Source organism: Eretmochelys imbricata, chromosome 6 (assembly GCF_965152235.1).
Source record: "Eretmochelys imbricata isolate rEreImb1 chromosome 6, rEreImb1.hap1, whole genome shotgun sequence".
Lineage (NCBI taxonomy): Eukaryota > Metazoa > Chordata > Testudines > Cheloniidae > Eretmochelys > Eretmochelys imbricata.
In genome coordinates this window covers 48,009,431-48,024,605 of record NC_135577.1, presented here as the reverse complement: position 1 = coordinate 48,024,605, position 15,175 = coordinate 48,009,431, and the positions used below count along the sequence as shown (strand labels likewise).

General features: G+C 40.1%; 1 protein-coding gene across 2 annotated transcripts in view; it reads left to right on the top strand.

Moving 5' to 3' along the window:
- The window catches only part of NAV2 (neuron navigator 2), a 344,782-nt gene that overhangs the window by 270,807 nt on the left and 58,800 nt on the right, over positions 1-15,175 (top strand). For both annotated transcript variants that reach the window (XM_077820144.1, XM_077820143.1), the window contains exon 12: positions 10,076-10,214. In XM_077820144.1, coding sequence (XP_077676270.1) covers positions 10,076-10,214 — 139 coding nt within the window. The remainder of the gene's footprint in view (positions 1-10,075; positions 10,215-15,175) is intronic.

Sequence of the window (15,175 nt, the reverse complement as noted above, 5' to 3'; positions counted from 1 at the left end):
TATGCTGGCTATTCTATCCATCTAAGTTTTTATCACTGTGGAATCTGAATACTTGTTGCATTTCAGGATATTTTCGTTTCTTTACTGTAGTTCATACCTTTCTTACCACATTTTAATGGTTGATTTACATCAAAACTATAAGAATCCAGCTCACTAAGTCTTATTCCATATGCCTTTGCATTATGGACAATATTTTTATATTGTATCCGAAATGTGGATCTCAAATGTACAATCATTGCTTGATCTGTGAAGCAGAATTTCCACAACTGTATCTCCTTCTGATGTGATCCTATAAGATTTGACGGGCTAAATAAGGTCCGGAGCTCGTACTTGGATGGGAGACGACCAGAGAAGATCTAGGTATTCAGAAGGCATTGTGTCAGGAAATGCTGTTGGTATTTCAATGACTCTCTTCTTTGAGACATTATTGAGCTAATGTCCTAGTACAATGTAAGAGGGCACTGTGATCCTGGAGGAGTCAGCTTTTGGATCTGGAGAAGTGTAAAATCTTTGCCAGGGGCAAAATCGATGGACAACTACAGAAAGACCCAGAGATTCTGAAATTCACAAATAGTCTGACGTTCTGCTCAGGTAATTCTCAGCACGGTGGGAATTGCTCTGATCAGTCATCCTGGAGCATGTTTCTTAGCCCAGCCTCTCTGCTCCAGTCAATGTAGATGTGCTCTGCATGTTTAGCTGTGAGTGTTCACACTGTTGATTTCTTCCAGTTGGAGAGAGGTGGAGAACATTTAATGAAAAAAGAAAGGGCAAATCCCAATTGTGATCCACATGCAGAACTGCCATATATGTCCATGGGGAAAATCCTGCACTCTCTCTTTGGATGTGGAAGAGCCTGAATACAGTAAAAATACTACAGATCAGTTATAAAGGGGAAGAATGCAGAGAGTTTGTGCAGTGGCTTAGGGAACGCAACAATTGCAGGGGCCACTACAGCCCACAAAGCCACCTCTTTCAGCTCTGTGGGTTTCCTCAGTTCACCACCCATTTACACAAACTGTACACTGAATCAGAGTTTATCTCTTCGGTTTGTATGTGTGTGAGCATACATATATGTGTGCGCATTCGGGTGTAAATAAGCTTGATTGATTTGCAGCCTTGATTTGTTGCTTTTACTGTTCGGAAAACAAAGGACTTATCTGTTACTAAAACAAAAGTACAGTACAACATTTTTATAGGGATTATTATCACTAACAGTAGAGCTTAACCTTGATCTCAGCAATGGTACAAGAGTTCTGATTCTCCTGCCAACTTCCAATAGGGTAAATCAGGAGTAAGTCCAGGGGAGTCAATGGAGTTGCAAGAACCTGGGGTGAGATCCAGACCCTAGGCATTCTACTGTTGGCTAAATTAAGGCCCTGATCCTGCAATTGACTATGCAGGCAGATTCAGAGGCTCAGGGACCCCTTCCTGTGCTCTAATTTCAGGATCAGTCCCTTATATATACACTTCATAGGTGCTCAGAAACTACAGTAAAGGGGACTGTGCAATTACTTATATAAGAAGATCTACAAAATATGAATGATGAAGTGCAACTCCAGCAAACAAGAGTTAATAGCTGACTAAAAACTTTTTACAGGATTCTTTTCACTTTGCTGTGGGTTAGGGCTAATCCTACATTTGGGTCAGACGCACTAACTGATTTATCTCCAACCCCTTGAGGCAGTGTAGGTTCACAGGCACAATTGTGTTGAACAATGGCCAAAAAACAAGTTCCACCAGTCAAATGTTTGCAACTTAATACAGCAGTCTGGCTGCAGTGCTTAGTGGTTATATATAGTGACTAGCTGATGATTCTTTGACTCAAAATATGGTCAGGTAAAGCATGATGATATCACACTTTAAATTTCTGCTTTTCAAGGAGAGATTATTAGTTTCTGTAGAAACTGACATAGTGGTTTTTTTTTCTTTCTGAGAATCTTCATTCCATGGGACAAGCTCGGATGGGATAAAAATCCCCTATTTGGTGTGTGCTTGATTGTGCACACAGAAAGTCTGTCAGTGGCTGGTCTTGTTCAAGTTTTAAAAGAGCAGGAAAGAGAGAGAGAATACTATGTCACTGCTGATAGAAGAATTTTGATTAGGGACTAAGAAAGGGGGCAGAGTAAATATGAAGAGGGCACCTATAACTTTTATAAATCTTATAAATGTCTTTTGCTGGACTAAATATTATCGCCTGCTGATTACTATTCTTTTTCTAATATAGCCTTCAAAAATATGCCTGAAATCATATCTTAGTTAAAATGAATGTTAAATAAAATTTAATGAAATGGAATGTTTTATTGAATAAAAACTGAGTGTTCCCTAAAAACTAAAATGGTTTGAGCAGCTTTGGCAAGATTTCTGAAAGTCTAACTATACAGCGTGATATGGGATGTCATTAAAAGGATTAGATTCTGTCTCAACAAGACCAGCTGGAAACTTGCTATATGATGGTCAGATCCTTCATGGTTTGCTTTTTCTAAATGTTTTGGCATTCTCACTTTTCAGAACTGTTCCAATGTAACATTGGTGTCTCTAAACTCCAAATTTGGTTGGCTCTGAACTGTTTCATTGTAAAATTTAGGTAAACATACAGAATTGTGACAAAGGGGACTTACTGAAGAATATTGTAGATGATTCATATGCACATAAAATATTTTCATTAAATTCACGGTTGCTTTTTCAAATAGATGCTTTCTTCATCCACTCTTTTGCAAACATTTATTTGGCATACTGATAATAAAACATTTTTGGGGGGAAAGCATGCAAGTGATTTTATATGTTTTCTTGAATTCCGGATACAATCATGTCAGTTTCATGGTGGATCCCAAAGGAAACAATGGAAATTTAATGTTTCAGAGTAGCAACCATGTTAATCTGTATCCGCAAAAAGAAAAGGAGTACTTGTGGCACCTCAGAGACTAACGAATTTGTTAGTCTTTAAGGTGCCACAAGTATTCCTTTTCTTTTTAATGGAAATTTAAGTATTGCTTTATTATGAGGCTTTCTTCTTGGAAGATTTGATGAGTTTTAAAGTTTTTATTTGTTTGTTTTTTAATTTTGTACTATGAAGTTTTTCTTTCTCAATCAGCAAATAAACAGTTAAAGCTTTAAGTGGAAAAGGGTAATTGCCATGTTTCCAGCTGAAATACTGTAGATGCCCCAAGGCTCTGCTTCCCCTTTTTGACAAACGATCCTTTTGAGCTGTTCATTCTAATTTTGTTTTTGATTTTGAAGCTCCAGAGAGAAGTTATAAAATACACACATCAGCATAAGGGCAAAGTTCAAACTTTGACAATGGCACTAGTTAGTAATGATTTAATTGATCATCATAGAATATCAGGGTAGGAAGGGACCTCAGGAGGTCATCTAGTCCAACCCCCTGCTCAAAACAGGACCAATCCCCAATTTTTGCCCCAGATCCATAAATGGCTCTCTCAAGGATTAAACTCACAACCCTGGGTTTAGCAGGCCAATGCTCAAACCACTGAGCTATCCCTCCCCCCTCTTCATAGTAGCATATTTATAATATGCTAATATGAATGACGTCTGTGGTGATAGGTTGTCCTGAGGATTGTGTGGTGATACTTATGCACCTTCCAAATAGACAAAAGCAGACAACTCTATGGACAAGAATATTGTTAAATGGGAATATGCTGATAGATTGTTTTAAAAAACATACAACTGCAACAAGCTGGAACCTAACCATTAAATGGGTTTGCAGTCCTGACTGCAAACCAAAAAGCTGCTTTGAGTAGTTAGCCTAGTGATTTATGTGGGAAACCCGCAGGAATAATCTTAGAATTATAGAAGTGTAGGATTGGAAAGGACCTTGATAGGTTGTCTAGTCCAGTCCCCTTCACTGAGGCAGGACTAACTAATATATAGACCGTCCCTGACTGGTATTTGTCTAACCCATTTTTAAACTGACAGAGATTCCACAACCTCCCCAGGTAATTTATTCCAGTGCTTAACTACTAATGTTCTTAGTCACTTTGGAGTGAGAAGAGTGGGGGAAGGGAGAGAGTGCATCCCACACTACTCTAAAGCGGTGGTTTTCAAACCGTGGGTCACGACGCAGAACAGGAAGGGCCTGGATCGCTGCCCCCACCCCAAGCACCAGCTCTACACTCCCATTGGGCAGAACCTGGCCAATGGGAGCTGGGGGGACAGTGCCTACGGGTGAGAGCTGCACGGAACTGCTTAGCTGGACCTCCACCTAGTAGCTGGACCTGCTGCTGGCCGCTTCCAGGGCGCAGCATGGTCCACAGTGCCAGGATAGGCAGGAACCCTGACTCTGCATTCCCGCTGCACTGCTGACCGGGAGCTGCCAGAGGTAAGCCCACGCCCCAACCCCACACCGCAATTCCCTGCCCCAGTCCTGAGCCCCTCCAAACCTGGAACCCTTCCCACACTGCAAACCCCTCATCCCCGGCCCCACCCCAGATCCTGCACCCCCAGCCCAGAGCCCTGATCCCCTCCTGCACCCCAACCCACTGCCACAGCCTTGAGCCAGCCCCCCAAACCTGGAGCCTCCTCTTGCACCCCAAACCTCTCATCCCCGGCCCCACCCCAGAGCTCTGACCCCCTCCTGTACCCCCACCCACTTCCCAGAGCCTCCTCCCACACTCTGAACCCCTCATTCCCGACCCAACCCTCTGCCCCAGCCCTGAGTCCCTCCCACACCCCAAACCCCGCATTTCCAGCTCCTTTGGATCGCGGACATCAACAATTTTCTTCAACTGGGTTGCCAGAAAAAAAGTTTGAAAACCACTGCTCCAAAGCAGGGGCCCTCAACTTTTTTCTTTCTGAGGCCCTCCCCAACATGCTATAAAAACTCCACGGCCTACCTGTGCCACAACAACTGACTTGCCGCATATAAAAGCCAGGGCCGACATTAGGGAGTAGCAAGCAGGGCTATTGCCTGGGACCCCATACTACAGCGCCCCCCGCGAAGCTAAGTTGCTCAGGGCACAGGGCTCAGCCTCATTTGGTGGGGCTTCAGCTTTCTGACCTGGGCCCCAATGAGTCTAACCCTGGCCCTGCTTGGCGGACCCCCTGAAACCTGCTCACAACCCCCTAGGGACTCCGGACCCCTGGTTGAGAACCACTGCTCTAAAGCACCTCTTAGGAGCAATTGCTGCTATGGAAGAGATGGTATTCCTGTGCTGGCAGAGAGCATGAAGGCAGCTTTCGAAGGAGCAGCAGTGTATGTGGGTGAGAGAAACAGTAACTGTGGGAGGGTGAAAACCCAAGGACCCTTAATTAATTCATCATTTGGGTCAGCTTCTTGTATATGAAGTGCTGAGCCACACAGTGGAACAGGGTAAGGTATGAGAGCATTAGGCTGACAATTGGATGCCAGACAGGAGCCATCCCCCGTACTTCAAAAGTAGACATGAAAATATTCAAGTTGATATGTTGATACTAGGCTATTCAGGTTCTTACATATCCCAGCTTTCATTGTTAAACTTTATTTTCAATTCAGAGCATCAGAAAACAGATTATGTTCAAATATAACATCAGCCAAAAATAATTATTAGTGGTATAATAGAGTCTGTTCCTCAGTGCATGGTGTAGTCCTGATCCGGACCGATAACTTAGCACCCAAACTCCCATTGATTCAATGGTTCAGAGTCTAACTGATCTCCACGTATGGGGTTCGGAAAGAATTTTCCCCCAGGTCAGTTTGGCAGTGACAGTGGGCATATTTTGCCTTCCTCTGCAGCGCGTGGGTGTGGATCATTTACCAGGATTATCTGGATTTATCTCATTAATTATTTTCCTGTCATTGCGGGGTCCTTGAGCACTGGTGCAAGTCAGTCCTTCCTATTCTCTGCCCATGGCACATAATAATCTAGTCTTCTGTGGTTTGTAGTGCTTTTTTTCTTATTTCAGTTATTGGGTTTCGTGTGTGGGTGTTATGTTAACATCTTTGGCCCATTTACTCCATCTAAATTAATACAAGTATGTTGGATGGTGTTGGTGGCCTGTGATGTACAGGAGGTCAGACTAGATGATCTAGTGGTCCCTTAAACTTGATGGCCCTGTGTCTCTTGAGAGTTCTGAGAGCTCCAAGCCTCTCAAGGGTCTTGTTACACCCTTTGGATGTCTCTTATCTCTTCAGATGTTACAATATCTGAAATCTCAGACTATATCTTGATCGCATTTACAATCTGACGTTTTCAATTGTGCTGATATCCTTTGAGAACATCGTTGTACTACTTCCATGCACATGGAGCAAGAGGTTGAAATAAATATACTTCTAAGAATTCATGTAATTTTGAGTAACCCAAGTAGAGTTTCAGTTGATTGATCAAATGGATGAAGGAAAGCCCAAAGGCTCCAGCTTTGCGTTATGGCTGAGTTGACTTTTGCTGACATCAGAAATTATTAATTGCACCAGCTAAATTACAAAGAAGTTATCATGGCTCAGAGAGCCAGGAATGTTGTAGTTGTGAGGGCTGTTAGATTTCCCTTTCTGCTTCCTCTCTTTTGACTTTAACCATCAAGACACGGACGCAAGGTAATAATGTGAACTAATTTATGTGGGTTTTGGGCATCTTTTAAAGAAACAATGTGAAATGGACATTTATCAGTTTGGTAACTGATTAGGTCCTCTATGAGGAGACTACACCCTGCCTTTGCAGGGGGGTGTACACAGTGATTCAACTGATACTTTTTTAGAGCTCTACGTTTTTTATGACCCTGTGTATATGATAGGATATATTATATAACATATTTAATGCAAAATGTAGGATATATTATAATGTGTACTACTCACCATATTATTATTTCTTTAGAATACTGGATGAATAACTTTACATATGCTGGATTGAAGAAAGAGGTTAAAATATGCATGTATTTTAATTGGATCAAATGAATTCTCCTACTGTTTGTACTGAGATGTATGTTGTACAGATTTTATTTTTGAAAGATTTAGCCAAGTAACAGATAAAACTACTTCCATGATGATCTTATCTACAGAGTCCAGAGTACAACAGTTATATTAAAACAGTGGTTCTCAAGCTATTGTACTGGTGACCCCTTTCACATAACAAGCCTCTGAGTGCAACCCCCCTTATAAATTAAAAGCACTTGTTTATATATTTAACACCATTATAAATGCTGGAGGCAAAGCAGGGTTTGGGGTGGAGGCTGACAGCTCACGATCCCCCTGTAATAACCTCACAACCCCCTGAGGGGTCCCAACCCCCGTTTGAGAGCCCCTGTATTAAAATAAAGTCAAGGATCTGTCTTGCTTGAAGGTACGGTGCGAAGTAATTGCTTGTATAGCCTTTTTTAAAAAACTGTCTTTTAAATGGTACAAGGTTTCTTTTTCCTGCCCATCTAATTCTTTCCCTTTTTGTTGAAGACTGATTTCCCCCCACTCTGAAGTACTTTGGAGTAAAGCTGAAATTGACCTGGCTGATTTTAGCTTATGTCGCATCTTATCCTGTCAAAATAGTTTTGCTTGTGCATCAATATCATTTACTGATGTCATCAGCATTGCTCCAAGAATAGTGTAATTTAGCTATTAGCAGACAAAATGCAAGATATTCTAGCTCTGGGCCCCACATGTTGCAATTCTGGTTTTTTGTTTTGTTTTGTTTTTTAATTTGGTAATGAAGTAGTATATTTTTTAATACATAAAGTTTAAATGATTAACCTTCTCCATCTTAGTACCACAAATTTAAGGTAGATCAAATATTTAAACTCAAACACTTTGCAGTCTCTGTTTAAAGCCACAACAGCTAGTACAGTCACATGCATGTTTCTGACTTTATTTGTAGGCCTTATGTCTCCAATTCAGCAACCACATGCCTCACAGTAAGCATGTAAACAGGCTAACTGAAGTCAAGGGAACTGACTGATGTCAATAGGGCTACTCAGGTGTTTAAAATTAGGTACATGCTTAAGTGTCTTGTGAATCAGGGCCTATTGGAGTACGAGAATGCTGTGTGGTCATACATAATGAGCTGTGGTATATTACAAGGAATACTAGAAAACAGCAATTGCAACAAAACTCTTGTTGTCGGGTCTTTTTGCTTATTTTGTTATATTCCAAGGATTCTTAGATTTAATTTAAAAAAGCTTATATCTTTGTTTTTCTATTACTAAGTGCTCCTCCTTCAAAATATAATCAGATTAAACTAGTCCTAGAGGGAAAAAAATCTTTTTCTTCTAAACAATAGTAACACCAAATATGTGAACTTCTGTTTTCCTTTTGAACTTAAGATTCAGGGTCTTGCAAACTTCTCAAATTATGTGTGGAGTTTGCAAAACGCGGGGCTTGTCTGCATGGGGACCCTCAGGAAAATTGATCTGAATTAACAAGAAGTGTGAATTTAGCAATTAAACTAAACCAAAATTAAGGCCACTTTAATTCTGAATGAGAGGTTCCATACAGGGATTTATTGTGGTTTAACGAATTCACTCTAAATGCATATCTTCAGTTAATTTGGATGAACTTTTAATGTGCCCATGTAGACAAGTCAGCCCGAGTTTGCAAATCCTTTTTCTTGTAATTTTAAATGTTGCTTTTATATACTCTGAGCAAAAATCACTTTAAAAAGACATTCTTTTAAACTTCATGCAACACATTAGAGTAGGTATCTTTGTAAACACAAATAGGGAACGTGAAGCACATGATGGAAGTGGTTGCGAAAGGGTATTGGCAGATCTGAGAATATAATACATGAAAATCTGGCTCCCATTCCTCAACTCTAACCTCTACAACCCATTGGTCTTTGGGTTTATGTATAATCATACAATTAAAAACAAAGAAAGAAACAAACATACATTGTGTATCCTGTGTATCCGTTTGTGAGTGATTTCTAAACAATGGTCCAGCAACCCTCATTGATCTTAGGGAATACAGGACCATGAAAGCAGACAGGAAATGTTGTAAGAAAAGTAGGGGATTGGATTTCTCTAAATCTGTGGACCATATTCTAATATAGCTGGAGAAGCACTGCCATAGATACCTGGGCTTCTTTACAGCTAACACTTTGTCTATGAAATATTTGTTTCTACATTTTCTGAAATGTGTATTTATCAGTAGGCTGCAAGGGCTCCAAAGGCATCTTTGGAGAGTTGCCAGTAGGACAGTTATTCAAATGGGGTTTTATTATCCTTAGAAAAGAAGCCATTGTATACTAGTTCGTAAATCTTTACTTCAGCAGTTTACTGTAAGTGCACGTTAAAGGTGAAGTGTCTGTCTTGATGTTAGAATTTTTTTTCTTTTGTCTGTTGTGACCTTCCAATTGATTTAAATATGTGGTTATTTTTTGTGCTAAACTTCCAGTTGTGTCTTTCATATTTGATGGAAAAAGCTGCAGCTAACGTGCTGGAAAAGCTAGTCCTAAATAATAACCTATTGCCTTACCGAACTGGCAGGAGTATTAATGTAAGTGTCAGCAGGGTTATGCATTAGTTAAACAACAAATGCATTCTTTGATTAAAGCTTTAAAAACTACAACCAGCTGGCTATTTCTAAATAAATTTCTGTCCCTTTGTCCTCTTTGGCAACCACACAATATAACTAGGTGCTGATGATGGTGGTGCTGGGGATGGAATATGATAGTTTGTTATCCAGGTTCCGTTAGTAAGACAGAGTCCAGAAGTTTGCTCAAAAATTAATTTCACCACTGAATTTGAGCTCCTGTACCTGCTGATGAGTCGGTAAAATCCTGCTTCATCTGTCAAGAGGTATCTTCTTAAGCCTACCACTTCTCCTCTTCTGGGACTGAGGAGGTAGGGAGTGATGTTTAGTTTAAACTTTTTTTTGCTATACGAACTTGGGGCTGAGCCAGGATCCTGGTGGCAGGATGTTGTTGCTAATACAGAATAGGTGATCATAAAATGATGATCTATAGTATTGAATAAGATATCCAATAGAAAGTAGGTCACCAAGAAGCACAGCCTGATACCGGTCAAAAGTTGCATTTTGGATATATCTGTATCAATAATATTTGTCATCTTGAGACTTTGTTTTATCACTTGTATGTCTTTTGATTCCTCAACAGCTCTAGTATTGTCTTGCTTGGGTATAAAGCATGTGTTCTTTCCACAGCTGGGATGACAGCAGCTCTGTCAGCAGTGGGATCAGTGACACCATAGATAACCTCAGCACCGATGACATTAACACCAGCTCCTCCATCAGCTCCTATGCCAACACACCTGCCTCTTCCCGTAAAAACATAGATGCACAGGTAAAATTTCTGTTTGCTTCTAGACATACAGCAGCACTGGTGGAGTTATTTTCTCTAAGCAACAGCTACAGTCCCTTAAAGTGAATGAGCCTGTCTATTACTTCATCCTTTCAACAGTTCAGGGTTTTCTTGAAATGAAGAATGAAATGCATCAGCATATTTCTTATAATAGTAACCCTAGACTGTGATATTTGGCTCCTTTACAGCCTTTCAGCAACTCACTCTGAAATTGTTGAAAACCTGACCAGAAATAAAATAACAAACTCCTGCTGTCAGAATTTGTCTTGATCAATGTTTAATATTTTACTCTCAGCACTTTCAACCTTAAGGGCTCAATCCTGCCCCCTTTACTGATGTTGAGTAGTACCGTACCTGCACAGCTGGTCCCACTGAAATCAGTGGGGCTACTTGCTACTCAGAAAAATTAAGAGTGGCAGAATTGATCACTTTTTTCTGTACATTTTTTTAACCTCTCAAAATATTATTTTACTTCCCAGTTGTTTTTTTGGTTTTTTTTTACAGACTTGCTACTTTGGAAGGCAAGTCTGATCTTTCAGTGTTCCTTTTCTCTTTGACTCCTTTATATCTTTTCAACAGTACCCTTCATGCTCCCTTGCATCAAAATACATTGTGCCATGTGTGCATAACAAGTATGTTTTCTGGAGAGTACTTGATGTAAACATAATGATCAGATAAGGATTTCTGATATTCGCTTATAAGAAGGTCACTTTAGGAGGAGTTTGCATAGCGATTATAATATTTTTCTGCTTTAAAAGAGGGCAGATATATTATTTCCCACATCTGCTCTGAATTGTGCTATGTGCTACTTTGGCTGCTGCCCTCCACACTAAAAGTGATGCTGTATGTATGATGTTCAGAAAGGCTGAGCACCCACAACTCCCATTGATTTCACTGAGGGTTGTAGGTGCTCAGCACCTATTGAGAACAGGCTTAGAGTTGGTAAAGTGCTGTGGGACCTTACCTGCTTTTTAGTCTTTATTTTAATGAAAAATATTAACACTAGTGGCCTAAACAACTTCAGCCGGGATCAAGCTACGGAAGGAGTTCAGCACCTTTGTAAATCAGGCCATAGGTCACTAAGGTAGTTAGTAATTATTCTCTCTGCAAACACCCCAGTACAATGGTTATCATTAGTGCTTATCACCAGTTACCACACTGGTGTATGGAAGATACCACCGTCTTTCTCTGTACGTGAAATTTGCGACACCTCTGTTACCACAGTGTGGTGACAATTAAGTGTTGATTTTTTTAATAGACCCACTGTACATACAACATTATAAGTAACAGATGTGATTTTTCTTTAGCACTAGAAAGTATACCATACCATTTATTAAAGAACAGAGTTTAACTAAGTTACTGCCAGAGTTTAGAGTTTATTACACTTTCAGCGGAAATGTAAACACACATTGGCTAAGGAATTGTATTATCTTAAGCTTCCTGGGCTGCACATTATTGCAGGCTTTCTACTTTTGGCAATATTTCATAAGACCGTAAATTTCATATCCATAAGCATCATGCATACAACTCTTAGTGCTCAGACGCCACATATCTAGTGGATTCATAAAATAGATTGTCATCACTAAGGGGTGCAATAACATAAATGGTTTTCTTTTCATTTTGATACTAATTTTCTCATAAAAAGTTCAGGACTGTAAACCCATTTTTGTTCTTTCTAAAACAGTTTAGGAAGCCAAGGTGTCTCTGTTATCACAAATGGGACACAAGGTGTCTTAATTTGATATCACATGTGGCGTTGCAAAGGGACCCCTATATGGTTACAATTTTTTTAAGGGGGGAGGGGGCAGGTTGGACTGGGATCTGAATCTTTATTTAATGGCTGTTTTAATGTAGAAGTGTAGTTGCTGTGAAGGGTTGCACTGCCTAAAGTACTGTGTTGCAAGAGTGTATGACTCTTTGTTACCTGGCCATGAGGTGCGTATCTGAGCCAACATGAAAGATTTGTAGAGTGAGCCTCTGGTTGTGTCAGCGATTTCATGTGTGTTTGAAATGGCTAATGCAAGTCCTCCACTGAATTGGAGAGAGGAGTTACGGTCATTGAAGCACTTCTTCAAGCATGTTACAAAAGCAGTTACACAGGCAAACTATGGGTTCCCCCACAATTGTTAAATTAGAAATGTCTGAACATTAGAATACAGCGAGGAAAATAAAGGCAATTGACTAAATATTAGTCTGTAATAGGTGACTGAGTTTGACTCATGCCTTTTAGTGGGTCAGATTCTAGGAAGTATTTCTAAGAGATCACAATCGAATAGTACTACCAAACTTACTTCCCTTTCTCCCACAACCATTCTAGCATCCAAGGGAATGCAAGCATATGGTAGAAGAATAGGGCCCAAAACTTGCACAGGCAGTACAATCCAGTGATTGGAGTAGGAATGCTCCCCAGGGATGCCCAGGGTTGTTGGGCACCTCACCAGCACCAGTCCTTAAGCATCAGGCAGCCTTGTCTGTGCCTGCTGTGAGTCATCTCCCTGAAGCCACTCACCTCTGGCAACATAAGTACTACCTTCTAGACCCCCCGCAGGCCCTGCTCCCTCTTTGCAGATTAGTGAATGGCACACACCAATCCCCGAGCCATCTCCAAGTATTCCCTGTAGTGTCCAGACCCTTATCCACAGAAATACCAGGTCCGCTGTTCCTAAAGGAACAGTATACACACCTGCTTGTATCATGCCACTTAGGACCAGCTCTTGCTTAATACTAGAGCACTGACATATAGTTATAGTGAAAACAAGAATAAATTTATTATCAAAGACTAGAGATTCAGGTGATAGTGAATAAGGATATTGGAAACAAATGGATATATCTAAACAAGATCATTACACGCTTTCTAGAGGCTAAACTTAAGTAACAAGTAAAGTTACTGAGTAAAGAAGTTTATCTCACCCAAAGTTATCTTTGGTGTTTTCAACCAAGGTTGGCGAAGCTCCTGTTTTCATGAATGCAAACGTGATGTCAGTTTACTTCCCTAGGTGCAGGATCGTCTTTGTCTTCACTCATATACAGGATAACCTCCCATGGCTTGTTTTTTCTTGTGTGCTCCTTGCCTGTTGATTTCATCTCTCTTCATTAACATTTGACTTTGTATGTAAATAGACATCCATTTTGTTACCTTACAATGCTTAATATACATCCCAACAGAAAGATACACATTTCTTAGCTCCTGTCTGGAGGAAAACCTGATTTTTCCCCTTTGCTGGTGGCTATACCTTGGTACAGACTCTTAAGAACATATTTTCAGTACATCTGTACATACATTTGGCAATGATATTGGTGACCAGTGTAACATGAGCTTTCATTTGAGACCTCCCATGACATTCTTTGGTCAACTAGAATGAGTTCTTGTAACCCACTTCCCTGTTAGTATTAATGGCTTCTTGGGTCACACCAGGATACATGGGTTATATTTGTAATTCTGCCATTTACTTGCTGTAACCTAATTTAACTGCTCCTTGCTCAGTTTACCCATTTTATAATGCCTGTGTGAGAGAATTATAAGACTATCTCACAAAAATATTTAAATTCTTTAAAGAATTTCTGTAAAGTGTTCTGCTGTCCTAAAATGAAAGGTGCTGTTAAATGCAAATTGTTGTTCACAAAAGACTTTATTTCATCTCTTAAAAGCCAAATCCTAATCTCACCAACATAGAGCAAGTTAATGGGCTTTGACTGTGGGAATCATGTTTAGTTTGGGAGTGGACTCAGAATTAATGCTGCAGCCTATGAAAGTGGAGTGTTATGTATTGGCCACTGTGCTCCTCCCTCTCTTGTATTCTTTGCTTAGACTCATGTATTATGGTCTTTGCCTGTCCATATTTGCCTTCTTCTATGTGGTGAGCCACAAAGACCTGGCACAGAGATCTTCACAGCACACAGGGATGTGGCGTACCTGTTCTCAGGGGTCCTACTGCTTTGGTCCCCGTGTCACAGGTTCATAGCTTTTAAGATAGTTGTGGTCTTACAACATCTGTTTAAGGGAGTGCAGGGTTTGGATTTCAGATAATTAAAGAGAGATCGTGGAGCTCCTGTATGTGAAACTGGGAGCCCAGACCAACAATACAACATACCAAAGGGGGAGGGCCCTCACATGATAGTCTCTGTAGATGTAGTCAGTAATGCATATGCAGTATTATCTGAACAAAAGAAACAAGAAAGGGAAAACAGAAACAAATCTAATTGTGCTAAATACAAGACTAAGGAACTGATATTTAGATGTACTGAGCACCCACAACTTCAACTGAAGCCAGTGGGAGCTGTGAGAATTCAGCACCTCTGAAAAACAGACTATAAATGTGGTAAAAGTTTAAATTTATGTAGAAAATTCATGGAGGTCGTCCCTTCCCACAACAATGGGAAGTAAGAATTAGGAGATATATGAAAAGGACTCAGACTGCAACAAGAATTGGGAGAGAGAATGAATAAAATAGCTTGGAAGTTTTGCTGGCAGTAGATTAAATACTAAAATAGTTCACAAGAAAAAGCAGTTCCTTCACAAGGGTAACAGCAGCAGTAAATTATCAGATGAGTCAAGAAGACTTATCTAAAATCAAGACCCCATTATTTGGAAAGGAAGGTAACTGAACCTTTAAATGGAACCTTTTTAAACTGAGCAAATCTCTGGGTTTGCTATTGTAGTCATAAAGTTCTAAGAGTCTCATTAGCTGGTTAAGGTTTCTTCCCTTCACTCATGTAATCTTAGGGATGTGACATAATGATAAAAGAAAATAAATTATAAAACCATAGATAGATTCAGGGCGATGGGAGGTTTCAAAATAAAATCTAATATCTTCCAGAGAGCATGTTAAATTGTCATGTACTTTTTTCTGTATTTCCTTTTGCCACTTTGCTGATTACCCAGGTATCTGACGGTGTTTTTTTAAAAAGCTCTTGGGGTAGTTAAGACCAGATCTTTCTAAGTG